Raw genomic sequence first — 27859 nt, 5'->3', positions numbered from 1 at the left:
CAAAAAGCGAATCTGGCCTTTAAAGGTCCGGCTGAGTGAATCCAACTGTAAAAAAGAGTTTTCAGAAGTTCTGGATGTATAAAACTGACCCAAACAGTCTGAAGAGGACTGAGAAGTGTTTAGGTTGTTCCAGTCGGTGTTGTAACTTCCTGAAGCTTCAGACTGTTTGAGTTCAGAGGTTTTTCTGTTTTTACGTCAGGTTTCTAATTTCTCCAGAGCCGCCTCTGGAAGCCGGTTACCAGAGTTGAAAGGTTCTGCATCAGTTTTCACACAGGGAGGATTTTTGCAACACCAAAAATACAACATGAACAGGTTCCTTCTGTTTTCACAAGACAAGCTTGGAGTTAGAAACATTTTTGGAGAATTTCTCTGTTTTTATGCTGTTTGCTGTCTTGTATGTTGTGATTGCATCTGCAGGGAAAAGAATCTAGTCCAGTGAATTACAAGGTATGTAATTAATCACATTTTAATCTAAAACTTTCGACAAAATAAGAAATATTTCAATTCAAAAACCCTTTTCGATGCTACATTTGTCAGGAATTTAGCAAAAACAAAAATTTTGCATCAAAGTTCATCTTTCCAGAGTTTCAGGAAGTCCTGATCCCTCATGCAGCTTCTTTAGATGCTAACATTAGCATTAGCAACATGTTTAGCATTGAGATGCTATTTTAGACTTGAATAGATTCACTGATAACTCTTTTTAGAATTTTCTGAAGGTTCAAGTTTAGAGATTTTTGGGTCATTTTGCAGGAATTAAAGAGAATATTGAAGGATGCCCCAGTTTGACCCCTGACCCTGAGTGTTTTGGATGTGCAGAACGGTGCCGCTGGTTAACTCCTGCACATATTTCTGCTGATGTCTGTGAAGAACAAGTGGAGTTTGTTCGTCTCTCTGCCAGCAGATTCAGACAAATCTCAGCATTCATGTCATGAAGACTCAGTCGGTCCTGGAGGGAGAATCCAACAGGAAATGGTTTTGGTCTCGTTACGTTTGGCCTGCAGTCGTACAAACTGCCGACACAGCGGATCCTACTGATCCTGTTCTGAATGTTAACATTCAGCTGTGTGGATGTTTGGTTCTGTTCTGTTCGTCTGCAGGGAATAAAAAGATTAACAGGCGTCTCTGGAGCCTGAACACATAGTTTACCACGGCCTGGCTGACCTTTGACCTGAACTCTAACTTAATGTGTTTAATACGTGTCATTATGGAGGCGCACAACTTTATGATTGTCTGAATACTGAGCCAAAAACATCAGTGCCGTGTTTTCCTCCATCGTTTTGCTGTAATGCTCTGGAGTTCAGCTGCTGTTCCAACTGGTCCGGTTCCGACGGGTCCGGTTCTGGTCCCGACCCACTGCCTTCTGATCCAGACCATCACGCATCTCAAACTCCTGCAGTTGTTCTAATCGCTTGTGTGGAGAAGAATCAGGAGAAATCTCTCGTGAGCACGTCTGTGTGTTTTCCCGTTGTCACGGTAACATGTTGTTGACAGTGGAGGAGCGTTAGCACGCAGGTCGGCTGGCAGAACGGAACGCTTGGAGTCATCTCAGTCATCGCAGCGAGACTTCGCCGCCCGCCGCTGGCGTGCCAGCAGCCTCACTCTTCTTCTCTGAACTTCAGGAGCGTCTGCAGGTTTCCTGACGTCCAGATCACCAAACCGTCTCTCCTCACATCTGGTGAAGAGAGAGAATCACTGAAACAACCTCTGGAATAAGAGACGCCATTTGTAAAGTGACAGTAAAACATTAACAGCAATAATTTAGTTTATAGAGAATTGGTATTTTCACCAAATGTCACAGTTAGACAATTTAGTTTACAACTATATATTTAGTTTAAAATAATTTAGTTGACAAACTAAATATTTAACTTTTAAAATAATTATGTCCCAACTAAGTGTTACAATGTAAACTAAACAGTTTGTTTTTGAACTAAATATTTATTTCAAAAGAAAATATTTAGCTTCCAAATTACATATTTAGATAGAAATACTTATATCTGTGCTAAATATCTATTTTCCAAATGAAGTATTTTTCTAGCTAAATATTTATTTTCTAAACTAAATATGGAGATCAAACCCAAATATTTAGTTATCAAGCAGGTATTTTGTTTGGTTGCTCAACATTTAGCTTAAATAATAAATCCTTTGATTGAAAATACATTTTATAGTTAGAAAAATAAATATTTAATTTTAATTAAAAAAAATTTTAACTAAATATTTAGCTCAGATTTAAACATTTAGTCTGGCAGTAAATATGTAACTTACTCAATATTTAATTTGTGAATTAAATATTTAGTTTGGAACTCAGATATTTATAAATGTCGGAATAATTTGGTGAAAACTGAGCAGGAAGCATGTTGCCTTTAAATGCTTCATGATTCTTCTGTCTGACTGAAGACCAGTGGAAACAACCTGATCACAAGCAGCAACAGTAGCATAATGATTACAGTGATGCTCTCTGTAAACTTTTCTATAAAATCAATTTTTGTGGTTCAAGAGTTTGAGCTGATCTTCCTAGATTCTGACGCTCATCAGTCTGCAGTGTTTTCTCCTCAGTGTGGGAGTCTGACCCCCTGATACGGCAACGCAGAGAGGTCAACTGGTTTTAAAACGACCTTTAATGGGTTCCAGTGGTTCCAGAGGGAGGCTGCTGTGAGTTCTTGGAGTCGCTCCAAAGACGGGCATGCAGGGAACGCAGCAGCAGGTCTGGATCTGAACGCAGCCCAGGGATTGGCAGTGAGAAACACCATGAATAAACAGATGCAGGCTGAATAAAGAACATCAATAATCCGCTCTCACATTCCTGCTGGGTCGGATCCGATCACCTTCCCTCTGCAGAACCTGGAAACATGTTCATGAAGCGGACGGAGTCCGAGCTGATTGCAGAGAACGAATCAGAGAGGAGCAGCAGGAGGAGGTGTGTGTTTCAGATAATCACTGTTTTCTGCTAAAATGTTGTTTCACTTCAAATAAGAGAAAAATACTGAAGAGTAACTTTTACAAGTTTTTATAAAACATTTCTGAACTTTTAGTCACAAATTTAATTTTTTTTTTTTACCTCTAATACGTTGTGCAAATACTGAATCCTGTTACAAACACAAAACTTTAATTAATTTTATTGGGATTTAATGATAGAAGATAAAATATTTTATAACTGAGGAAGAAAAGCAACAAACAAACTATCGTTTTCTGACTTCATGTAAACTTTTTTGTTAGGCAGAAAATTTTTAAATGTTCCTTTATAAAGTCTGATTCTCCAGCAGGAGGTGGCAGCATCATACTGTGGGGAGACAGATGGAGCCAAATCCATCAGCGGCAGCAGAGACCTCAGTCTGGGGTCAAGGGTCACCTTTCAGCAGGAGAACCAGCCTGAACACCCAGCTAGAGTTAGAACGGCCTAGTCAAAGTCCAGAACTAAATGAGGAGTGTCAGTGTGGAATATTTAGCCTTCCTCCGCTGCTGCGTCACGCTGCCATGCGCCACGCGCATGGCGACACGCACGCGCCTCCTCCTCCTCCTCTTCCTCATTTCCGTGATCTGCTGGAGTTGAGTTGCGCGTGCAGAGCAGAGCAGACGCAGGTCCGTTTCCACAGAGGGTTCAGATTCTGATCAGCACGAGCTTCGGGTCGGTTCGGGTCCATTCTCCCGCTGCTGCTCAGAGGCATGAGCCTGCAGAACCGGCTCTCTCTCCTGCTGATGAGGATGATGAAGGTCCCGCTCCACGCGCTCCGGCGGCCCCGCGCGCAGCTCTAAGATGACACCGGGACTCGGAGCGCGGATCCACACCAACCCGGGGTAACACGACACATAGACACAACAGGAAGCGGAAAGTTCGGGTCCCGAGAGACGGAGAGGGAGAGTCCGGGCGCAGAGCGCGGAGCGGCGGGGAGAGGAGGCGCAGCGAGCCGCAGAGGAGAGGAGAGGTAACTGAGCGCTGCGGGACGCTGCGGGGAATCCCGCATCCCGCTTCAACTCTCATCATGAAACTTTCTCATCCCAAATGTCAAACATGAACTTTGTTTCTTTTAACAGAAGCTGAACTCTGTCAGCAGGTCCAGTGATGCTGCTGCCGCGGACCTCCGTCCGGTCCGCGCTCCTCATCCTCCTCCTCCTCTTCATCCTGCTGCAGACGCCGGGACGCTGCCACGCGGCCGCCCGGCACCGGGGCTCCGGTCCCCGGGCAGAGGCGCGCGGGGGCCTCCACAGCCTGGCGCAGCTGGCCGGCCGGTATCGGAGCGGCCCGGTGGGCTTCAGCGGGCACGAAGCGGCGGGTGTGAAACGGCCGAGCCGGTCGAACCACGGTGAGTCCAGACAGCGCCGGGTCTCTGGTCGGAACCAGAATAATAAGACAGCAGATAAAACAGTTCAGTTTCTTCTCTATTTCACTCTTTACTTCGCTCGCAGCATAATGCTGCCACCACCGTGCTTCAAACCGGTCAGTCTTTGTCTCATCTGACCTTCAAACGTTGCCGATTTGGAAGGAGTTTTACAGCAGAGCTGCTGTGTTAACGGGATGCTGAGGTTTAGTTTGTTTCACTGCGGACAGTGACGTCATCTTTCCAAGATCTTTTCATAAACACTCAAACAGCAGAAACCTAGAAAGTTTTTATTGGTGAGTCCAAACCAGGCCAGTAAAACATTAGAGCGCCCAGGACTTTAACTTGTTAATTTAGATTAATTAATTACACTGTTCCGACCGGAACCTTTGTATTTGCGTGTTTCTGGTACGCCTGTAAATGTGACACAAGCTACATCTGCTAACAACATCGATGGCGGATTAAGTGGTATTTTTCGGACCACTGAAGATGAATTTCTTTGTTCAAGATGATCTGATTGGACGCTGGAAAAGATTGTTGTGCTAAAAGGAGTTAGCTCATCAGGCTGAAATAGCATTTCAATGCTAAACATGATGCTAGCGCTGTATGTCAGCGTCTACATTTTTGAATTTGTCATTTCTGATGATTGAAGAACCTAAATAACGATTTAAAACAATAAATATTATTTTTTGTTGAAGTCATATGTATATTTATTTAATAATTTAGCATCAAAAATGGTTTCGGAATCAAAATATTGCTAATTTGTTTTACATCAAAATGTAATTAATTGTAAATAATTAATTACAGACTTTGTAATTAACTCAAAACAATTTAAAAAATTTTTTTCCTCATTATATATATAATTTTCCCCAGCAGGGGGCGCTGCTACATTCAAACCAGTTTCCTTCCATCTTAGACGGGAGATTTGATTTTTGTTCTGTTTTTTTTCCAGTGTGAACACATCTATATCTATACTCTACAAACAGATGAAGATCTACTTTAATTCAGCTCTTCATTGGGTTTAATCAGTAATTATCATTTATTGATTATCGGCTGTAGCGAACAGCCGGGGTTCAGGTGGTGACGGCTGCTGCCTCTGTCCAGGGTGCTGATCGCCGCTCAGCTCGTTCAGCTGCTCGGGGTCGTGACCCGGTGCAGGTCGTGGACTGGGCCGACCCGCGGCGCCGGGCTGAGCGGAGCCTCGTGGAAACAGCCGCCGCATCACAAGGTTCCCTTCAAGACGCTTCCTGTTGCTCTAACTTTTCTCCCACATTTTTCTCCAACCTACTGTAAGCTCTTTATTTCACAACGAAGGCTTTATGCAGCAATGCTGTTTCAGTAAATCTCTAATAATTTGAATTATTGAACTCTGGAGAAGTTCACAACCAGCAGCTGCTTGTGTTACCAGGAGGGTCTTCATAAATGCTCCTGACTGAAGTCACTCTGTCAGATTCAGGATTAAAGTGTTTAAAAAGTGATCTGGAAGTTAAAACAAAATCATCTGTTTGTTTCTCAGAAGGTCACCTCAGCGATCCGAAGCACAAGGAGAAGTTCATCACTCACATGACAGGTACGAACGTTGCCTAGCAACACTTTGTTTCAGAGAAATGATGTGTTTTACTCTGAAACTGTGAACTGACACAGAAAGTGTTTTGGGATTTCCTCCTGATGATGAAACTTTCTGCTGCCTCAACCCAAACAAGTTGCTTTATGCCTCAACCCACTGCAGTATTTTTATCGCTACAGACTAATAAGACTTAGTCATTTATTTTAATTAGTAAATATAAGCAGGATTTGTCCTTGTGGTATTGGACCCGGCCACATCCCTGCCTCCCGTCACGCGCTGCGTCTGATCACCCGCCTCGCTTCGCCTCAGGCGCCGACGGAGCTGCTTCTCTTTTCTCCATTCTGCTCCAACGCAGCGCCCCAAACATTATTGATAATTATTGATTAGTTTTTGGTTTTAAATAACTGAAATACTGTCAAACTGATGTTGTGACATTTCCTGTTTTATTCACAGTTTTCCCTCCACGCCGTTATCTTTTAGTTTAATCAGTTATGAGGAAAAAACTGAAACTGCTGCTGCGTCAGGTACTCAGCAGGTTGTTGCTAGGTAACCAGTGAGTGAGTTAGTTGGTCCTGCTCTCCTTCAGCTCATCATGAGAGGATTAGCAGCTAAAACCTTTTCTCTACATCTCCCAGAATGCTGTGCGGTTCTGGATTTGAGTTCAGTGAATATTCCATATATTGAATATTCTGTCAGATCTATTATCTATATTTATCAGGTGTGGCAGCTGCTAGCTGCTCGTTGTGTTTGTTGTGGTTTAAAGTCTCAGTCGCTGCCAGAGTTCAGAGTTCAGAGTTCAGAGGTTTCAGAAGCAGCCTGTCTGATGGGAGCCTTTCTGTGCCCTCAGGTCCTCTTTACTTCAAGCCTCAGTGCCGGAAACAGTTCCACCGACTCTACAACCACACCAGGGACTGCACGGTTCCCGCCTGTAAGTAACACGGCCGCTTTCCTCCTCCAGCTGAACAAAACAATGTTTCCACAGCAACATGAAGTTTCCACCCACTTTATTCAAGTTGTGTCAACGTTTTGTTTGTGCTGCTAACATTTAAAGATATTAATAAAAGTTTCCAGAGGTCATGAGAGGTCAACCATCCCTCCTGCCCTCATTTAAAAAATCAAATAAATTTTTTGTTGCTCCACTTATTATTATTATTATTGCTTGTAAAATGAGCTCTCAGTTGTTAGACGGTTGAATCTCTAACAGTTTTTATCAAGCGCTGAAGGAAGCTGCACTAAATGAGTAGATTTTCCTTTTCACAGAACCTGAACCATGAACTCACCATCCATAACCCAACCTAAAGATTCAATCTCCGTTTTAATCTAAACTCTGCTGGTTGCTAAATATTTGCTAGTGATTCGTGTTGCTGCAGGATTCCCAGATGAAGAGCAGGATAAGGCATGTTTTAACACACAGTCACACCGTATTACATCGTGTCGCAACAGCTGCAACTCTTCTGATTTTAAACCATGCATGCAGTTTAATGTTTGTGTTGGAGAGAAAGGCAGCAAACGCTCAGACACAAATATGTTCCCTCCATGCGCCTCTGGGACTCAGTGTTAGCATTCAGTCTGTACATGAAGACGCTCTGCAGTGCAAACAGCTGCTGATTGATTTCAGTCTGAATGTTTTTACTGTTTAATGCCTCAATCCAAAGAAACTGGATGGCAGAAACTTTAATGTTTGCTGGAGTTTCACAAAGAATTATCTTTGTACAGTTTAGTCATGTTTTAAAGGGTAAACCTAATAAAAACCAAAATCAAAGGAAACTTTTACTACTCAAACTTTAGTTTCTTGTGTCTTAGATCAATAAATAACATTTGAATATTTAAATTTAGTGAAGTTTATTCAGTGGAAACAGAGTTTAATGCTTCCTAAACCAACCAACCAATCAAAATGTAACAAAGTTCATTTAATTGATGAAATGAAAAACCTGGTGCCTGTTTTTAACTACATACAGAAATAATATCTAATATGTAATCTAAAGTGTTTTTATGTCTTATCACAAAAACCTGACCTCATATTGTTTCACTGAATCACTCAAATGCTTCTGAATGTTAATCCCCAAAATTTATTATCCAAATTCAACCATGAGATTTTTATTTCTAAATCCGAGGACGTGTTTTTAATAATATCTGAGTAAAAAACTTTATAATATCTGACCTTGACCATTTTATTTTTAGAGTTGCATCATTTAGTCTGCTTTAATCCGACTCCAGTTGGATTTAACCTCAATCTGGGTTTGAGGTTAAAGGAATCTCAGGTTTAGTTTGAATTCATATGTGAACACCAAGTGAACTAGAGACCGCTCCATAAGCAGGAAGTGGACTACAGCGCAGGGCATTCTGGGTAAAAACAAGCAAAACAAACATGTTAGCCTCCTAGCTTGGACAAGTGGCTCCAAATTCCAGCTAAAATCTGATGCCTCCATTTTGTTTTGTTGAAGAAGGAAGTTCAGTTTGCAGAGAAAAGACTCTAATTCTGTGTGTTTATTACATTACGTCACGGTGAATCCCTGGAGTGTGTCATATTTGTCACACGAACGTGAACCTGTGTGTGTGGGGGTGTGAGCAGCTCAACTTCCTGCTCTAAGAGGTGAAAGTTACAGGAGCTGGGAAGGTTCAAACTTGTCCAGTGGTTGTTTACATAACCCTGGCAGGTTATTGGCTGATGCCTGTCAGAGTCTCTAGTGGGAATTGTTTACTTAAGTTGAGTTTTCTTAACCACAAGCTGCTGGTGTCTTTGTTCATCAACAGATGAAACTTAATGTTGCATGCAGGTAACAGCCAACAGAGCCGACCTGACAGAACCAAGTGATTTACAGCCGGGGAGGATTTACACACGTCTGACTCTGGCATGACATCTGGACCAAAGAAAACATTTCAGAACATATTTTATATAGTTTTTAATGAGGACAAATTCAGCTCGTTTCAGTTTGTTTTTGTATTTTATTTTCTTGTTCGTATCCTGAACTAGTTTTATCATGGTAACATATTTCATTGTGTTATCATGAAGTTATTATGATAAGCAATATTATTGGTTTTTGAGACCAATTTCAAGTTACACTGGAAAAACACAAAATCTTACCAAATATTTTTGATTTAATTTCTAGTGCAAATATATTAGTTCACTTGAAATAAGATAAACTAAGTTACAAGTAACTTTTCAGCAAGAAATATGAGATTATTTCACTTATAATAAGACATTTTTCCAATAATCTTCCAATGGAAATAGAAATTATTTATCAATATAAAAATATTATTTATTTAAAACAAATTCTTATTTCCTTCTGGAAAGTTATTTGTAAGTTAGTTTAGTCTTATTTCAAGTAAACTAAGATACTTATACTAGAAACCAGACCAGAAATATTTGGTAAGATTTTATGTTTTTGCAGTAAAATATAACAGTAATGTGTAATAATGCAATAAAACAACTTTAAATTCTTATGAAGGTTCAACAGTGTAGCTGGAAGACATTTTAAATATCCCAGATAAATAAACAAAACAACAGGAAGGATGAATAAAATGACACAAAATGATTCTTAAAAAATAATAAACAGCTTGTTGAGACCAAATCTTCAGTTTTATCATCCAGTTTTTGATCGAATAAGAAAAATAATAAATCCTATTGAACCTATTTTCATTTATCATGAGACTAATTGAGTTGTTGTCTTTTCTGAACTATTATGGGATGTTTAAATTAAAGCATGTACAGAGATGTAAAGTATTGTTGGAGTGGCTGCAGTCTTGTGGCGACTCTGTGAGTTATTCCTGTCCTGCTGCAGTCAGGCCTGATGGCTGCAGGCGGCCGCGCTGCGCCGCGCCACACCCGGCGGCCCGGCGGCCCGGCTAGGTAAACCTCGTGATGCTGCAGGTCATGTCTCCTTTTAGCAGGTCCTCTTCAGCCTCATAAACACGTTTGTTGTTTCCTTCTGCTGCAGTTTATAAAAGATGTGCTCGTCTGCTGACTCAACTGGCCAAGAGCCCTCGCTGTGCTGGGAGATAAACAGACCGCGAGATGGTAAGCTGAGCACCAACATGCACCCACAATCCTCCTGACTCCAACCAGGCTGCAGATTATCTCAGGTGCTGCATCAGTCCGACAGATAAATGAGGAATTCAGTTAATCCTGAGCAGTAATGTCAGGAGATTTAGGGCTAAGAACACGTTGGTGTTTTCCTAAAAGCTTTTAGTTCACGCATAAAGTTTGGTTTCTGTCCGAGCAAACATTGACTCAAACACGGGATTAGCATCTTTATCTGACATGTCTGCAGCGCTGCAGGCGAGCCACCATCCAGCCAGACCACAAGACCACAGAAGAAGAACATCTTCTGCACAATGGAGACTTTGTGAAGCGTGCAACAAGAGCCTGAGAGAATAAAGGCTGGAAATCAGCCACAAAATGACTTTACAACCAGATTCAAACCTGCAGAGAGCAACAACATTCAGTTCATCTTCAAACAAAATATCTCTATTTGTCAACAAAACTAAAAGGTTTGATTTAAAGAATCACTAAAACAAATAGAGAATTTGATCAAATCACAAAACAGAGGATTCAGATCCAGCATAAAGTTAATGAGAAGGAAATGAGCAGCATAGAAAAATAAATAAATTCCTTTCTTTTATTCTTTCTGGAAAGAAAAAGCATGTGGAAAAATCTCAGCAGTGAGAAAAACAGAAAAGTCACAACTTCATCCTTCATTCATCATCATGTTTGTTGAAATAAAGCAGGAAATTCACAGGACAATTCAGCGTTAAATTTGTTGTATTTTATAATAAATGTTGAAACTCGATTAGAGATTAGTGTCAGTGACCATTGAGTTCAGCTCCTGATTCCAGAAATACTGGAATTAAATGAAACAGTTAAGATTTTTTAAAAATGATTTAAGTAACAATCAATTATTTATTAGTTATTAATAATTAGATAAGTCACTGTAAAGGTTGATCCGACATTTGTAGTTTCCAAAGTTTGGATTCCCAACAAGATGAAACTTTTCAGAAAAATCTGAGTTTTTCCCAGAAAATTTTGGTAATTGGCAGAAATGTATTAATTTTTTGTATTGAAATTAGTCCAACATCTTCATCTCCAGTGTTTATTCTGTCTCTGTTCTGCAGCCGGTGGACAGGAAGTGGTCTCCGTACGCCATGTTAGTTCCCTCTGATGACCAGCAGTTGACGTTTTGCAGCCAAGAGAAACTTGATGTCAAAGTTCAAACTGTTCATATCCAGCAACAAAGAACAGATGAACCCGTTCAGATGAACTCGTTCAGTTCTCCTGTTTCTCTCGGACCCACAGACTCTCTGAATCTTCCACCTTAAACAGTTCATGAAATGTTGATTCCAGTTTATCTGCTCTCTGCTGCCTTCCAGAGCAACTGGACCCAGTGGCTTTACTGGTTTCTGATGGACCGTCTGCTCTGGAAACAAACCTGGGACATTTTTATCAGAGTTTGACTTGTCCATTGAGTTGAACCATTGATGACTGATGAACCTTCAGGGTTCAAAGGTCATCAGTTCATCAAAGTAAAGCTATTCCAGTGTATTTATATTGTTCAAACTGCCTCCCTCTGTGCAATATGTACATACTGAAAGAGGAATAAAGAAACATTTGATACGTTTGCTGAGCTGAGAATCTTTGACCGATGAGAATCTGATCTGATGCGTTCGCTGACGTCCAGAACGCCGAACGCATCAGGACTCCTCTGAATGATTCCTTGGTGAATTCGGAGGAATCGTCATGACGACGTCCTGCTGCTGGCGTCACGTTGTGGAGGATCTCCCTGCTTTGCGTCAAACACATTCCTTCCACTCTAATTAACTCAGACGTACTGGGAGAGGCATGCTGGATCATTATTTGGCTTCTGGCATCTTATTCTTCCAGTTTGGTTGAGTTGACAATTTAATTATTCAGGCATGTGGACAATCCTGACTGATCTTTATATCGTTAGTTTGTGGTAATTTATTATTGGTCTTCATGTCTGTTTTACATCAGATAACGTCAGGATGTTGTGACCTTATGACTTTCTCCTCTGTATTAGATTGAAGTAGCTGCAGCTTTGGGTTGTTTTTGTTTTATTTTCTCTCAGCAGATGTTTGATGGTTTTATCCAACTTTAAATGGTATTTTCTCTTAATTTTGACTCTAAACATTTTGAAATGCGCTCTGCTCCAGTGTTTTGGCGCTCTGCGTCCCTCGGCGCCGCGCCACGCCGCGCCACTGCCTCAGGGCGAGGCAGAGCGCTGCCGCTGTTGGGCTCTGACAGGGTGAACCACATTACATGTTTGTTGACTTTGGCTCCTGGACAGTTTCAGGGTAAAGTGAATATTTCCTCTCAGGATGAACCTTTACCCTCCTCACATGCCAGCATTGGGAAAGTCTCGACCTCCATCCCCTGAACATGTCGGCATCTGCAGGTTCTGGAGGCTGTTAGGTAACAGATCACACCTGGACTGATAATGGCTCCTCTGACAAGGTAATGATCAGTGGGACTGTCTGTGTTTCTGCAGCAACTGCGCAATCATTTTACAGTACTTAGGTAAACTATCAAACCTGTGCGTGTGTGTGTGTGTGTGTGCGCATGTGTGTGTGTTTGTGTGTGTGTGCAGTAGCTGTGCTGCAGTTCTTGCCAGCAGCTATCAGTGATGACAGTTTTGACCTCCTCTGCACGCCACCAGCTGCTGCCGTTGCCGTGACGTCCTCCAGTGGTTTGGTCTGATCCAGGTGTGCTGCTACTGGTTTGCTTTTGTTATGGAGACTGGAGATCTTTGTTCCCAGAAAAACAAACATGGACGTCGTGTTTGCTGCAGCTCTGCTGTCAACGGTTGAGAATCTTCCTCGTTTTGCTGATACAGTTTTAGATTAAAATGTGATTAATTAATTACAGACCCAGAAATTCACTCAGGTAAACATCTGCCGTCATCACAGCAGTTCAAATGTTTTGCAACATGAAAACAAAAAATATATCATAAACATCAATTAGGTAACAGTTTTCAAAATCAGGCTTTATGTTTTGTCAAATAATCAATAATCAGAGGTGAGTAGAAAACCCAAAGATTTTATTAAAGTTAGATCAGCTCTACTTCAACATATTTATCCTCAAATAAAAAGTAGGCAAGCAAGAATAAAAAAGTATTTGGTAAAAAGTCAACTGAAGTATCGAGTTACTGATAAAATAATCAGTTAATATTTAAAAATTACAAAATCAGACAAACCAAGTTATGAAGTTAAGTGGAAATTTTGGTATTTCAAGAATGAAAATGATAATTTATATAAATAACAAAAACAACAAAATCAGACAAAGAAAATGTTTTCAAAACATTTTATTTAAATAAAAACATCAAAACTGATTTTCATTCAGCAGAAAACCCAAAAGATTTACTCAAATAAGAGTAAAAATACTAAAAAATTAAATTATTCAAGTAAAAGTAAAGCGTAGTTAAGATACTCCTAAAAGTTCATTTTTTCTAAAAAGTTACTAAAGTAAAAATAAAGTCAGATCTTCATCTCCTGCTATTTTTAGCTCTGCGCTCCGGCCGGTTCTGGAGGAAAACACCTGGAAGATGCTGCTGCATATTTAAACCTACGTCCTGACAGCGAGCGGCGGGCCGGGAGGTCAGCGGGTCAAGTTACATGAGCAGAAACAAGAGACGGAGAAAAAGGAGCGAGGTGAGTAACAGCTGCGGCAGGTCAGGGATGATAACATCCGAAGCGGGTGGGCAGGTAATGACTAACCTGGGATGAATTATTCCTGAACCTGCGCCAGAGCTGCTACCGTCTTTACACACACTGTCACAGCGGCTTCTTTAAATAAACACATTCCTGCGCTTAATTTAGGCACGAAAACACACACACACACACACACACACACACACACACACACACACACACACACACACACACACACACCGCAGCAGCTCCGTACGTGGGAGCGGGCCGTGATTGACGGCTGGGGGCGTGGCCAGGTGGGGTTCTGCACAGGTGAGACGTGTTCGTTAACAATCTGTCATTAATTGTTGCGCCCCGGTTTGTTCGCACACACACCGCAGGCTGTTTCCCTCACCGTTTCCAAAAAGATTTTTTGTTTGCTTCTGGGATAAAATACTTTATATTAGATATAAAAGTTGATTTAAATTTGAAAATGCAACCTTAAATATATGTTACAAACACAAAAATGAGATTTGATCAAAGAAAGTGGCTTTGAGAGGTCACCCTTGAAGTGGGTTGAAAATCTAATGTTTATGCCAATTTAATCAAATAAGACTGAAAATTTTATCAAAGAGGTTAAACAGGCATTTAATGACAAACATCATTGCAAAACGGTCATAAAGCCTTAAAATGCTCAAAAATAGAAAATTGGGGCAACAGGAAGTTTGAATAACAACTAAGAGACAGAAAATAACAAAATCAAACTAAAATATGATGAGAGAAACAAAACCAGAAATACAGAAAAAACACAAATAGTTACTTACAAAAAGACAAAACTAATGTAAAAGTATCTTTTCAGCACATTTAGAAGCTTGTTTTTAGTAAATAATTACAGATTAAAAACATATGGTTCCATTGTATCATTTATAATAAGATAATTAAGATTAATAATCTGCGAGTAGAAGTTATACTTTTCCATCAGTATTATTATTTACTCAGAAAAGCTGGTTCTGGTGAGGTCCTGGTTAGGGAACCGGGTCAGCCCGGTTCTGGAGGATGAAGAATGACGTTGGAGAGGATGTTATTAAACAACAGACTCCAGGCTGAGCCGAAGTGTAGGAGATCCATTAGTGAGGGGTTCTGGTTCTGGTCGGGTCCGGGAGTTTGGGTGGCCTCACGCTGGGAAACTGATGGCTGCAGTCAGTTTGCTGTTTATCCTGCAGGCTATTTAAAGAGGACGACCCGTGGAAAATCGTAAAAACATGAGGAGATGTTTGGAAAAAACTCACAGATCTTTTAATTTATACTCGGATTGAAAAAAGTATTTAGAGAAATATACAAATCTCTTTCATCAGATGGATTTAAAATCAACAAACTAACAAAAGGTTTGATTTGTTTCTGAATCAAAAACGTTTATTTTTCTCCTCTTCAGTCGGATCGCTGACGGCGGCGCCCCCTCACTGAGGTCATCTGCTGGCGGAACAAGAGAATGCAGCTCAAATATTTAGGATTTTAAATCCATGTTTAACATCTAACAACCAAAATATTCATTGACTCTGAGTAAAAAGTCCATGGTTCAAACCTAAAATGTATAAATTGTACAAATACAATGAGCTATTTTAAAAATCTGGATCAGAAGATTAGTTTCCACCCTGATTAAAGCTGAAATGTTGTTTTTATAGTAAATTCAGCTAGAATAAAGTTTTGGGTTAGGAATTTAGCGAATTTTTAAGAAAGGTTTTTGCTAAAATTTCCAAATAGATTTAGAAATGAATGCAGATAAAAACAAAAGACAGATAAAAGGAGTGGATGTTAGAGTGACTGCTTTATAAAAATAAAGAAACGTCACTTCCTTTTGTCTCCTCAGGAAATTTGTTGATATTTAGATTTGTGTTATGATGTACTTTTCTTTACCGCAATTGATTTCATATTGGTGTTTATTTTTTATAAAAATAACAGTGTCTGTAATTTGTATACATATTTAGACTGTATTATTATTATTATTATTATTGTTATTATTATTATTATTATTATTATTATTTATTGGTAGTAGTAGTAGCAGTTATAGTATTAGATATAATTTTTATACTACAGTCAGGAACGTACATTTCTGATTTTAATGTATATGCAAATTTGTTTTTATAATTACTTTATAATAAAAACAATAATTACAAACAATTCAGTACTTTAAAAAAAACCAACTAGTAACTAGTTACATTTATTTGAGTAACTTTTTGGATTAAATGACTAAAATAAGTTTGTCACTCCAGTGACGTCTTGCGCAGCTTCTTTTACAGTAAAACAAGTTGAAGTATTTTTACTCTAACTGGAGTATTTGGCTTCTCCACCTCTGATTATATTTTTATTTCCACCAAATATAAATAAACACATGGAAGGTCAGGCTCGCTTAGCCTGAGAGACAAAACACAGGGCAAACAGGTGATGATGTCACGTGAAAGCGCGACGTAGATGCGCAGACTTAAGAACGGGAACGCGCACAGCTGACTGAACAACACGAACGCCCGCACGTCAACCTGTCCGCGTGGTGTCTGTCTCTTTAAGGACAGCCTCCACCTGTCCAGGTGCGTCCGCTGCGTTGACGTAATCGTGAGCATTGCGCAGCTTCCGGCCATCAGGTGAGGCGGAAAAGAAAAAAGGAGGCATCTCGTCAGCTCACCTGTCGGCAGGTAAACAACCACAGAGAAAGAAAGAAAAGTAAGTTAAAGGTCAAAGTTTTTTCTTCTGGTTTGTTTTTGTCCCGCTTCTTGTCTTCTCCGGGTTCTGGAGGAAACAGGAAGTTCAGGACCGGCCCGGTTGTTCCGTGTTGTGGGTCAGGTCGCTCATTCAGCTGGTGATCAACCGCAGGTCCGTGGCCCTCTAGACGGGCTCAGCACAAACCAAGGAAAACAGATTTTAAGTTGGTTATGTTCTGCCCGGCAACAGCAAAGTCTGAATAAATTGAATAATTTAGTTTCTAATATTTAGATTTTTGACATATTAATACTTCATCTGCTTCGAGAAATTAGGCACAGATTTCTTTGTTTTTTGTTTTTAAAAAAAATCTTGTGCTCTATTTATTTATTTTGTTTTTGAAATGACACCAAAATGATAAAATAAACATAAAAACCAAAGAGCAGTAAGTGATCTGTTAGGTGAGTCATTTCTCTCAAAAGCTAAAGCTTGGTTTTATGGTTCGGTGCAGTTCGGTACACACCGGCCAAGGATGTTTTCCACCTGATAGTCCCGTAAACTCGCTTCGATTAGCGAATAAAAACTACATTTGTTCCAGTTCCAGCTGCTGCGATTTTCTTTAGAGCAACCTGTTCCCCTCCTGGCCTGTGGGGGCGCTGCTCCAAGAAACACCACAGAAACCTCTGAAGAAGACAATGAGCACAACTTCCATTTTTGCCAAATGGAAACGAAAATGGAGTAGCGTCAGATTTTAACAAATATTTTGTTGTTGGTAAAAGACTACAAGCTATTTCTCCTGGTGGTGCTAGGCTAGCATGTTTGTTTTGGTTGTATTTACCCAGAATGCCCTGCTCTGTAGTCCACTTCCTGCTTTTGGAGCATCTCTTAGCATTCAGTGAAACCAGAGTTCACATTCACACCTCCAGAACCGAACCGGACTTATAGGCAGACGGATCGGAGTGTTGCAAGATATTTCTGTGTGAGCAGATCCTGAACCTGGATCAGAACCAGAGTTCATCCAAGCAGAACCGAACCGAACCGTACCGTACTGAAAACCACCAGAATCTCCTTGGACTGATAAAATGCTTAAAGCCCTGATAATCTTCATCTCTGGTTCTTGTTTACTGAAAACACAAACCCAATAATGCTTACCTGAATCCTAACGACCAAAACAATCCAGAAACATAAACAAAAGGAAGCCGACCAGAACCTCCTTGGTGTTTTCATTTTAACTGAAAAAACAGGGAAAGTTTCTTTATTTCAGTTCTTTTCAATTTGACCTGCTGGGTTCCAGTGGGGGGTTCTGCTGCGTCACCGGGTCAGGAATGTGCTGCTGCAGCAGATCGGACCGGCGAGCCGCTCTCTGGGTTCTGCTGCGCTGCAGAAGGATTCACACCGCTCCAACTGGGACTTTATGTGAAAGGAGAAGAGTCGGTGTGAAGAGGACAGACGATGATTTAAGCATTTCTACAAATGAAAATCTGAAAAGTGCGGTGTGCAGTTGCATTCTCTGGTTAAATAAGCGACTCTGGTAGATTTGAAAATCTACCAGATTGACTGGAGAACATCTTGGAACATCAAGTTTCAGATCTTCCTACAGAATAGTTGTTTTTAAGTGTGGACTTTGACTAGGCCATTCTCACATTGTATCTCTGGCTGGGTGTTCATGGTGATCGTCCAGCTGAAAGGAGAACCTCAGGTCTTCCAGCTCCATCCATCTTCTAATCAACTCTAACGCAGCATGATGCTGCTGGCTGATGTTACTCTGGTGATGCGTTCAGGGAGATGAGCAGTGTTGGTTTTTCTCCTCACATGGAGCCCCGACCCATATGTGAATATATCACGCTAACATTCATTAGTGCCATGATTTTTAATGCTTTATCATGTGAACAAACTTATTCACATGATTTTTTAATTGTATTTCTTATTTAGTAGAAATGGTGCGATTGTGAATATTTTTTTTTTCTTTTTTAACGTTAGCACAATAGGATAACTTTATGCGCATTTTTAGCGGAAACGCAGCTACTGTAACTGGCTGAATACATATGCAAGCCACACCTTTCAGATTTCTTCATATTTTAGTTCCAGTTCACTGGATGAGGTGAAAATGTCCCGTTTCTGTTGTTCCTGTCTGCAGTGAATCCCATTCCTTCCAACCTGAGGTCAGAGGCCAAGAAAGCTGCCAAGATCCTGAGAGAGTTCACTCAGATCTCCAACAGGACCGGACCGGACAAACTCATCCCCGGTACAGTCCACCCCTGATGCGGCTCGCCGCCTGCAGGTTCAGGCTCATCAGTGTTTCTGTGTTTCAGCTCATATCATAGCCAAGGCTGAAGGATTGGCTATCATCTCGGTCATCAAGGCGGGCTTCATGGTCACCGCCAGAGGAGGCAGCGGCGTCGTCATCGCCAGACTCGCCGACAGACGTAAGACCTCAGTCTATTAGCATCGTCCAGGTCAATTTGTCCCATATTATCGTCCTCTTGACGCCATCGTCCAGTCTTTGTGCCGGTCGTAGTGTCTCTCGTTCTGGATGGGTTTTAATGTTCAGTAGTTCTTCTCCACATCAGAAGCAGATATTTTTCATGAGTAGCTCTGTAACGATGTGCGTCGCCTGAAATGGTCGCGCTGGTTCTTACGATCTTTCCTGGGTCCAGGCTGGTCAGCGCCATCGGCCATCGGCATCGCGGGCCTCGGCGGAGGCTTTGAGCTCGGTGTGGAGGTAAGTCAGACTGAAATCAGCCCTCTGGGTGTTGATGGTGAATGGTCCCTGAAGGCAGTGTATTGTGTTCAGGTGTCAGACCTGGTGATCATCCTGAACCAACGGAGAGCGATTGAAGCATTCACGAAGGGCGGTAACCTGACGCTGGGTGGGAACTGCACCGTTGCCGTGGGACCCATGGGCAGGTGAGATCCTGCCTCCCTCACTCCGTCTGTCTGCTGGTTAATTGGCTGTAATATTTACAGTTGATCGTAAATTGTGTCTGTCCCTTTAATATCCTGCCAGTTGTTGACAGTTAGTGTTTTCAGGCCTGAACCTGGAACAAACAGAATCAACATCAGCAGCTGCGGTTGACTCCAGAGGCTTTGATTTGACAGCAGGGTAAATTTAGAATAAGGTCAGCCTGCCTCAGGGTGGCTCGACAAGTTTCACCTGGAAGTTTTGGCTGCCGTGTGTTTGTGGGCGTGGCCTGGAGTTTGACTCACCAGCTGCAGACACAAATAAACTAGACCTGATTTAATTGACTGCTTTTAAAGTTTGTGATTATAATGCAACACCGATTTTTACAGCATAAATAAGCTGTTTGGGTTGTTCTTCATTGCAGTTGGGTATCAGCTCTGGTGGGCGGAGTCATCTAAGCGGGCGGCTCCAGAGCAACTTGTTGTCAGATTCCTAAAGGGCTACGCAGCCAGAGACTTCATACCTTCAACTCCAGTCCTGAAAGGCTGATGTCCTGCAACCTTTAGATTAATCTCTAGTCCAACACCTGAACCAAATGACTGAATCTCCTCCTCAGTGTTCAGTCTCCAGAGTCCTGCTGAAGGTCTGATTATTTGACTCGAGTGTGTTGAAGCAGAAACACATCAAAACATTGCAGGACACCAAACCCTGGAGGAATGGAGTTACCCAATCAGTGACCAACAGCCTTCTGACGTTGTGTTTTCAGCTTGAAAAGGCAAAGGAGGTTCTAAAAGAGGGGCTGGTACCACGTGGAAAACCACCCTGAATACCAGACATTAGGGAAAAATCACCTCGTAACATTCTGGACATTGAGGACTGACTCTGGACATTACTGCATCAAAGACTGAGGCTTCACCTGAACAACTAGAATGGTGTAGATCAGACAATGTTTGTCTTAGGATGGCCTAGTCGAAGAGCAACTGGGAGGAACTTCCAGATCCGTAGACGTTTTGACTTTTTGATTCCAAAGTGTTTAAACCCACTCAAGAGAACCCACTGATCTTCTAGAAACAAGAGAAGAGGTCCAGTTGCCTCCTAGTTGGGCACCTTGGTTGTTATGGATGACAGAGTCTCTAAGCTAGCTTACCAGATGTTCAAACCATCTTAACTCCAGGAGTTAAACCAAAAGTTCACTTTGATCTGGGTCTCTCTGGTCCATTTCGGCCCCTCAGGCTTTAATGGAGGTTCTGTGTTTCAGGAACCTGGAGGCGGACATCGCCTTGCGCAGCACTGCGGCCGTCTTCACCTACTGCAGATCCAGAGGGCTGTTTGCAGGGATTTCTCTGGAGGGATCTTACCTGATAGAACGCAAAGACACCAACCGCAAGTATGCAGAGCCGCCACTGGAGGCGCCAGCGTGTTTCCGTCATAACGTAACGTTTCACCTGCAGGTTCTACTGTCAAGACATCCGAGCTTCGTGTATCCTAAATGGAGACGTTGAGCCTCCAACAGATTTCTACGACCTTTACCACATCTTGGACGTGTACACAGAGGCCTACACCTCCGACTGGACCAGCAAGAACCTGCGGGGCACGGTACTGGTCCTGCTGGTCCTTCCTGTCCCCTTTGTCTCTCCTCGTCCCTTTTGGGTTGATCTGTTGTATGTTTGTGTCTGCAGTCGGTTCCTCCATCCAGACCTCCAGCTCCGTCCCAGAAGAAAACGCAGAGCAGCTACCGGCAGTCGGCCGACAGCGGTGAGCCCCTCAGCGCGCCCCACCTGTTTCTGACTGCATCTCTGCTTCCTGTTTCACCTCAGTGTTTCTGTGTTTGAGCAGAGAGGAAGGACAGATTGTACCCCAGCGTCTCCGTCTACAAGTCGGACACGTCCAGTGAGTCGTTGCTTCAGCTTTAAGGAGATAAGAACCACAATTAATTAATATTAACTAAATGAAAAACAGCTAAATTATGAAATTTTATGATTATAAACAAATGTTTTGTCACTAGGGATGAGATTTGAAGACAATGGGAATAATCTTCAGCATGTTGATTAATTTTATGTTGATTTGGACTTTTATGGAGGAGAATCAAAAGTTATTTGTTGTTAATGGTTTGAGTTGTTTCAGGCTCTGGCTCCCTCTAGTGTTTACAACACAGTCCTGCATTCAGTGTCCTGGCGCTCTTAAGTCTGTCCATTTAATTAAACAATAAAATGTCACATACAGCAGCAAAGTAAATTAAAATTAACTTTTTCTCAACATTATTAAAATTTTGTGTGTCCTGACTTTGTTGTGAATAAACTTTAAAAAATAAAAAAATAAACCCATGTTAAGTATTTAAGGAGAACAGAGTAAAGCTGTGGTTTAATGTTCAGTTGTGTTCTGACTTCCTGTTTCTCTTCTGTTTCAGCTCAGTTTGCGTCCTGCGACCCGCCGCGCTACGGTACGAAACCTCACACTCTTTGGATGGATTATCTGTTTTTATGTTCATGCATCACCATCAATTTTGCATTTTAATGCTTTTGGATAAAATAACGTGGCACTACATCAGTGAAAAAGTTGTTCTTTGGGTTAATCTTTAGTACTTGAGTAATAATAAAATCACAATTTTTGGACAAAATATTCCTCTTTTTCCACTAAAAATCTAAATATAATGAATTCTAAACATTTGTCTAATTTTTTTTTGCCGTTTTTGTTGATATTTGTCTAATAATTTTATCATTCTAAATGTAAAACTGATTTGTTTCTTGATGTTTTTACTTTTGCAGATCAGTTTGACCCTGAACCACCGAGTTATGGTAAGAATAAAAATATTTTACTTTCCAAATCACAAATTTTTAAAATATTTAAAACTTTTCCAAATTATGACTTTTTGTATTCATATTTCAGAATGATTTTTAAAAATATAATTTAATGTGTTTTAGGAAAACAAATGACCAAAGTTAAAATTTTTAATTTTTTTATAGATGAAGGCATGTCATCAGCGTCAGGGGGCGGGGCTACTGGCTCTCTGGTTGTCACGGCGACCCACCCGTTTACAGGGCAGCAGCCCGGTGACCTGAGCTTTGTCCCCGGTGACCGGATCACCGTCATCACCAAGACGGATTCCCAGTACGACTGGTGGGAAGGACAGCTGGACGATGGCCGTGTCGGGATTTTTCCTGCCAATTTCGTGTCGTACTGATGTCGCCCCCTGGTGGTAGGATTTATGAAATGACAAGTGGATCAAATCAATGGAACAAAACCTGCAGGCTCTGATTAACTTTTAGGATGAAGGATTTTTTTAATCAGTAGCCACATGAATGCAACTTTTATCTTCACTTGAATAAAAGGGATTCAGTATTTTAGGGATTTGACACATAAAATATAAAAGGTAATATAGTTAGTGGAGTAGTGGGGATTTTCTTTAATGTTTCACCTGGAATGGTTTCAATTTAACACCAGTAGCTGGTTTTACTTTATTAAAATCTAACTGAAGTTCATGGTTTTCTTTGTTAGGTAACTTTCATTAATTTCATGTTTATATTTTTATAACAATGACAGCTGAGGGCCAGTATTTCCTGTTTCCCCCTTCAAAATAAGGGCTTGGTTTATTTCTGTCTGTTACAGCAGTAATGAGTTCTGCTACTATGTTTTTATATAAACTCAAACCATTATGATGGTGTTGGTTTCATTGAGTTTTGAATAAATATTTTTTTAAAAGATTCATTTTTACTGATTCTGTTCATCTTGTTTGATAAATGCTTCAAAAACTTGAATCAGATAGAAACTAGCAAAAACAATTTACTATTGTTGGTTATCTTGATGCAGAATGAAATAATCTAGTGATATACTTTTACATTAACTGCAAAATCACGTTTAACCAGCAGGGATACATCAGTGATATTTTAAAGAATCACTTCTCAGACAGTTCAACCTAGCTTTATGTTTTGGCCAGTTGGGGGCGCTGTCTTACTGGTTTTGTTCGTTTCACCTTTTTAAAGTTGATTTCCAGGAGACTTTTTTTCATATCAGTTTATTTTCAGTGTTTAAAAACAATAAAATGCATAAAAAACAAACAAATAAAAACTAACAGTTCTTCCTTCCACTCCTCTGAGATGAACCGAACCGTCAGAACCGCAGCCCAGTCCGAAGCAAAGCCCAAATGGACTTTTGGAGTTCTGCTGTGTTTCGGCTCTTTGGTCGTATGAAGGTTTATTCCTGCGGTTAAAGAAACGGCATGTTCGGTGTCTGGATGTCGACTTTCTCTGGCAGGACCAGCTCCGTCCTGGGCTGGCTGCTCACCGGCTTCCTGCTCAACAAATAACAGGCTGTGAGTCCAAACCCGCCACCGTTTCTTTAAAACTGGAGCTGTTCTCACCGTGGCCTCCAGAGGGCGCCCATACTGGCAGGCTGGTTCTTGGGCTGCCTGTTGCAGTCCTCCAAGGAGTCGGGAAGCGGAACCCTGCTGGTCTCTGGCAGCAGCAGGCACAGGCCGCAGCCCACCATTGGTCCGCTGCTGTACACGATCATGGCAGCCAATGAGATCGCTCCGGAGGGGCTGGGCGGGACGAAGGTGGTGACCAGGCAGCCGAGCCGGTAAGAAAGGTTGACCAGGGAGATGCAGAGCTGTCTGGATGAGAGCAGCCACCTGTTAGCCTGTCTGAAGATAACACTGACCCAGTGACGGTTCTGTCTCAGTACCTGACCCCCGTGGGAAACAACTCGATGCAGTACAGGACAGATATGAAGGTAGCAGCCAGGATGCAGAGTTTCCCCAGGAGAGCCAGACTCATGACCAGCGCCGGCGTTCCTGCATGCACAGGAAACATCTGTGACACCGGACCAGTAACCCGTCCAGAAGCCAAACTGGTTCTAGTTCTGTAACCTCAAGGTAAACACAGAACATCCTGCAGATGCTAATCACAAGTCCAAACACTGATTAAAACGTGTGCATGGCTTCAGGTCAGAAAGGGCGATCCTCTCACCGTCGTATCTGGACAGCAGTAGTGATACCAAACAGGCGGTTCCGCTCAGGAACATCGCCAGCATGGAGATCAGCCGGCGCCCGATCCGGATCAACGGGACCAGCAGACAGGGAGCCTCCGAAAGGCCAGAGAAGAACTGCGCGGCGTAAACACCAACGCCAAACGAGCCGATGTTCAGGCAAATCCCGTAGTAGGTCAGGGCCGTGGCGGCGCTGAGAAAATAAACTGGAGTTACACATCAAAACCCATCGATCCAGACGGCCTGGATGAAATGGCAAAGGATCCTGAACTGGGCCAAGACCTACAGGGAGCAACAAACAGCAGCAGAGCATCAGATTCTGAACACAGGATGCAACAACAATAAAGTTGAACATTTTTCCACTGTCTTGTGTGGCGTCGCCCCGAGGTTCCCATGTACTCTGCAGTATTTCACTCTGTACCAGTTCATCATGGACACAACGGTGCAGTGGTCGCATTTATGATCGTGTACTCAGCATCTCACAACAAACCGTGAAACTATTCATATCCATCATATTTCATAATAACAAGTGTGTCTGTTGTTCCAACTAAACTCCAGTTATCTGCAGAATGAAGGAACCCAGCTCCAGGCTGGACATGTGACTTGGCCTAAGTACCAGTTAATGATAACAGCTCAGTTATGTAACTGAATTGTGGCATGAAGGCAGCCAATGGGAGCGGATCTGGGAAGGAGTTGTTGTTTAATGTGGTTCTGAGGTATTTAGACAAGGAGTCAAAGTTCACAGATGATATAATCTTTATTACTCATTACCTTATGAAACTTTATTAAACCAAACTTCCTGTGCACCTGTTGCAAGTTGGTGTGTACAGTACCTCAGGAAGCTCATGACGAACAGCCGCAGGAGGATAGTCGGGTGCCTCAGGTGTGTGATGTCACTGGGGGCGTGGCCTCTGGCCGTCTGAGCTTCAGAGGCTTTGTGCAGGTCGGACCAGGCCGAGTCCAGCAGCTGGACGGGAACACAGGGACTCAGCCTTACAGACAGAAACATGTCAGGAGGCTCATGTTTTACCACCAGATGGTTTTACCAGGTCCAAACACTTTTGATCTGCAGGGCTGTTGCTACGGTAACCCTCCAAAACATCCTTTCTCCTCTGTAACAACAGCCAGCGAGGAGATTCTGGGATGCCTCTGCAGACGAGGAGAAAGGAAACCATGAGAGAGTTCCTGATGAGCGGACTGGACGGACGGATGGGCGGCACAGGCGGGCGTACAGGTAGAGCGGCAGGCAGACGATCTGCGGCAGGGCCAGCAGCAGGTGCAGGTACGTCCAGCTGGGGCTCAGCCAGGCCAGCGGGGCTCCGCCCATCGTCCCCAGGCTGAAGCAGAACGGCAGGAAGGCCGGCGGCCAGAGCCGAGCGGCCGGCAGGGTCCACTCCACCGCTGCCGGACAAACACAGAGCAGGGACACCGACTCAGCAACGTGTGGACCCAGAGAAGTCGGCCTGGTTAGCAGGGCTCCCTCAGCTATTAGTGAGTCCACTCAGATCCCCGCGTTACTGACTGCTGCAGCAAAAACTGTTCTGATCACATAAACCCAGCAGAGCTTCAACATCTGAAGACAGCAGCTGTTAGTCACATCCGAAAGTAGAGAACACATAAAGAGTTTCTGTCCTGCATGGTGTGGAAGGAAGTTGGTCGCATGATTTGGAGTCTGTGCTAACTCCCATCTATTAAATATCCTTCGACTGGAGCGACTGATCTAAGTAATTTCTGTCTTTTCTTTTTATTCTGTAAATGAACCAGAACCTCTTCACTGAATAACCACTGAACCGTCTGAGAAGAGGATGCTGCAGAGTGATGGTCGTTACCGAGGCTGAAGGCGCAGATGTTGATGCAGCAGCAGCAAACGGCTGTCAGGCAGCGGATGGCGAGGAAGAGCAGCGGCTGAGGAAACATGGCAGGCACCAGGCCGCAGAAGGCCTGGACACAGGCGCACGCTAGCAGCACCGGGCGCTTCCCGTACCTGCAGAGGAAACCCGACCAGGTCAGCAAAGCTCCACCTCCTACAGTGTGCATGTGTGTGAGTGTGTACCTGTCTGAAATAGCTCCGCCCACCAGGGATCCGAGCAGCAGTCCCACCATGTAGACCGTCTGACCATAAGATAGCCAGTCTGTCCAACTGCACACTGACTGACACGTGGACATCCAGAAGACAGACATGTGACTAATCAATGACTGATGAAACCAAAGGGAAAAAAAGCTCATGTTTGTCCATGAAAACGTCTTAAACATTCCTCTAGGTCTGACTTTAGCAGCTCAGTATTTGGAAGTGTGGCTGACATCGACCAAACTGGTTCGTTCACTTCGCTAAAACTACAAACAAACTACAATTCTAAAACAGCGACGGAAATTGATGTCATTATTCTCAACTTTCCCTCCTGTTTGCTGATTGGCCCGAGTGAAATTCAACCAGAGAAATCAAGGTCAATGGGAGAAATCTTTAATACACATTGGAAGGTAGATGGACTCCAGCCATGGTTGCCACCAGAAGGGTTGCCGCTTTTTGACAGTACGGAGCCCCATAAGGGCCAACAAACTGTGGAACAGGTTCTGAAAGCATCAGCTGAAACCCTGGTGGTGTTGGAGTGAGATATTTAACAGGAAATGACATCAGCGATGGTGCTGAGCAGATCACACCAGCAGGAAATAGTAGTTTGCTTCTAGTAATTTCCTTTTAAATAGCATCTCACTGGTATGAAGCAGATGCTAAATCTGTTTTATATAATATATCACAGCTGTATATTTGGATGGCAACCGTGATTTAACAATAAAAGGTAGTGTGTAAAGTTACAGAGGCTCTAAACTGAGGTGTAAGAGAGCTGCTTAGAGTTCCTGGAAGCACAGTATTGCCCCACACATGACCCGCAGATGACCCGGGACGGCCCACGTGTGGGTCCGCAGCCTCCTGCCAACTGTCAGGAACAGCAGGATCCAAAAATGTTCAGGTCTGACTTTAACCAGCTGATCTACAACCACATGTTGCACATTAACAGAATGGACACCATCAGTTATGTAATCCACATGTGTGATAAATTAATCCCTTCACTAAAGGAGCTGACGAAACTCCCTCATGTCAAAAAGAGAGATACTTACGTTGTTTGTGCAAGTAATTAAAAGGAAGTATTTAAAAGTTTTCTTTAATAACATAAAACAGTAACAGAATAACTGCGTGAACATAAACACGTGTTTAAAGTGTAAATGTTATCAGGAAAAACAGAAGTTGCTAACTCACGTGTACCTGCGATTCATCCGTCCTCCAATCAGCGCTCAGCTCCGGAACTTCCTCGTACTGCGATTGGTTGTTGTCTGTGCTGGGCGGGATCGTTCCGAGCCAGGACGGGGACGCTCCGGTACCGTTGTTATGGCGACAAGTTCTGTCAGCGATGGCGGCTGTAAAAATGTCTAGAAAGAAGAGGAAAGGCGTGAAAAAGAAGAGGAGGGCGAGCCGCCAGTAGACGGACAGTTGGAGCGGGGACATGGCGGCTGTTCTGCTGGACCAATCCGGGTCAGGTCCGGCTGGTTCTATTCGGAGTTGGGAGAAGTTCAGGAGCTGCTCATGTTCCTGCTCAGCGGTTCTGTGAGCAGCTGCTGCTGTCACTGCGTGGACAGTTACTGAGCCCAGCAGGCGGGTCGGATTCACGGCCAGCCTTCTTTCCCGCTTATGGTCCAGCAGCGGAGCGCTGTGTGCAACAGCGCCACCTGGTGGGCGGGGCTGCGCACTGCAGGGGAGATCAGGAGATC

At 42.7% G+C, this 27859-nt stretch overlaps 3 protein-coding genes across 14 annotated transcripts; 2 read left to right on the top strand and 1 right to left on the bottom strand.

Annotated features, from left to right (window-relative positions):
- The first annotated feature begins 2442 nt into the window (after positions 1-2442).
- Positions 2443-11496, top strand: alkal2b (ALK and LTK ligand 2b). Of its 8 annotated transcripts, none has more exons than XR_006369941.1 (8): positions 2443-2701; positions 2836-2914; positions 3261-3920; positions 4050-4298; positions 5830-5883; positions 6728-6808; positions 9663-9898; positions 10993-11496. XR_006369941.1 is itself a non-coding variant. In XM_044109730.1 (8 exons), the coding sequence occupies exons 4-7, from the start codon at positions 4058-4060 to the stop codon at positions 9728-9730; spliced, it is 444 nt and encodes a 147-aa protein (XP_043965665.1). In that variant the 5' UTR covers positions 2451-2701; positions 2836-2914; positions 3261-3920; positions 4030-4057; the 3' UTR covers positions 9819-9890. The 8 variants fall into 8 exon arrangements, 3 of the variants coding, with proteins under 3 accessions (XP_043965665.1, XP_043965666.1, XP_043965667.1); XR_006369940.1 differs by having other exon boundaries at positions 4047-4298; XR_006369937.1 differs by having other exon boundaries at positions 2451-2701; positions 4030-4298.
- Positions 11497-16030: 4534 nt separating this feature from the next.
- Positions 16031-25994, top strand: sh3yl1 (SH3 and SYLF domain containing 1). 3 transcript variants are annotated; one of them, XM_044109696.1, is made up of 13 exons: positions 16031-16236; positions 18350-18457; positions 18525-18638; positions 18870-18934; positions 19007-19119; positions 20373-20501; positions 20566-20710; positions 20794-20869; positions 20951-21004; positions 21522-21554; positions 21880-21909; positions 22078-22310; positions 25862-25994. In XM_044109696.1, coding segments are annotated over exons 1-12 (1086 nt in total). In that variant the 5' UTR covers positions 16031-16235; the 3' UTR covers positions 22296-22310; positions 25862-25994. The 3 variants fall into 3 exon arrangements, with proteins under 3 accessions (XP_043965631.1, XP_043965632.1, XP_043965630.1); XM_044109697.1 differs by lacking the exon at positions 25862-25994 and having other exon boundaries at positions 16031-16208; positions 22078-22815; XM_044109695.1 differs by lacking the exon at positions 25862-25994 and having other exon boundaries at positions 16032-16236; positions 22078-22815.
- LOC122827073 (solute carrier family 22 member 13) lies at positions 23105-27774 on the bottom strand. 3 transcript variants are annotated; one of them, XM_044109649.1, is made up of 10 exons: positions 27351-27774; positions 26151-26248; positions 25927-26081; positions 25330-25498; positions 25144-25246; positions 24931-25064; positions 24079-24290; positions 23795-23903; positions 23472-23723; positions 23105-23402 (listed from the first exon to the last, which is right to left on the bottom strand). In XM_044109649.1, the coding sequence occupies exons 1-10, from the start codon at positions 27594-27596 to the stop codon at positions 23318-23320; spliced, it is 1563 nt and encodes a 520-aa protein (XP_043965584.1). In that variant the 5' UTR covers positions 27597-27774; the 3' UTR covers positions 23105-23317. The 3 variants fall into 3 exon arrangements, with proteins under 3 accessions (XP_043965584.1, XP_043965585.1, XP_043965586.1); XM_044109650.1 differs by having other exon boundaries at positions 23107-23402; positions 26151-26244; positions 27351-27477; XM_044109651.1 differs by having other exon boundaries at positions 23107-23402; positions 26151-26244; positions 27357-27468.
- Between the last annotated feature and the right edge of the window lie 85 nt (positions 27775-27859).

Source organism: Gambusia affinis, linkage group LG24, assembly GCF_019740435.1.
Source record: "Gambusia affinis linkage group LG24, SWU_Gaff_1.0, whole genome shotgun sequence".
Taxonomy (NCBI): domain Eukaryota; kingdom Metazoa; phylum Chordata; class Actinopteri; order Cyprinodontiformes; family Poeciliidae; genus Gambusia; species Gambusia affinis.
The sequence above is the reverse complement of the archived record's forward strand: the minus strand, read 5'-3'. Positions and strand labels throughout refer to the sequence as shown.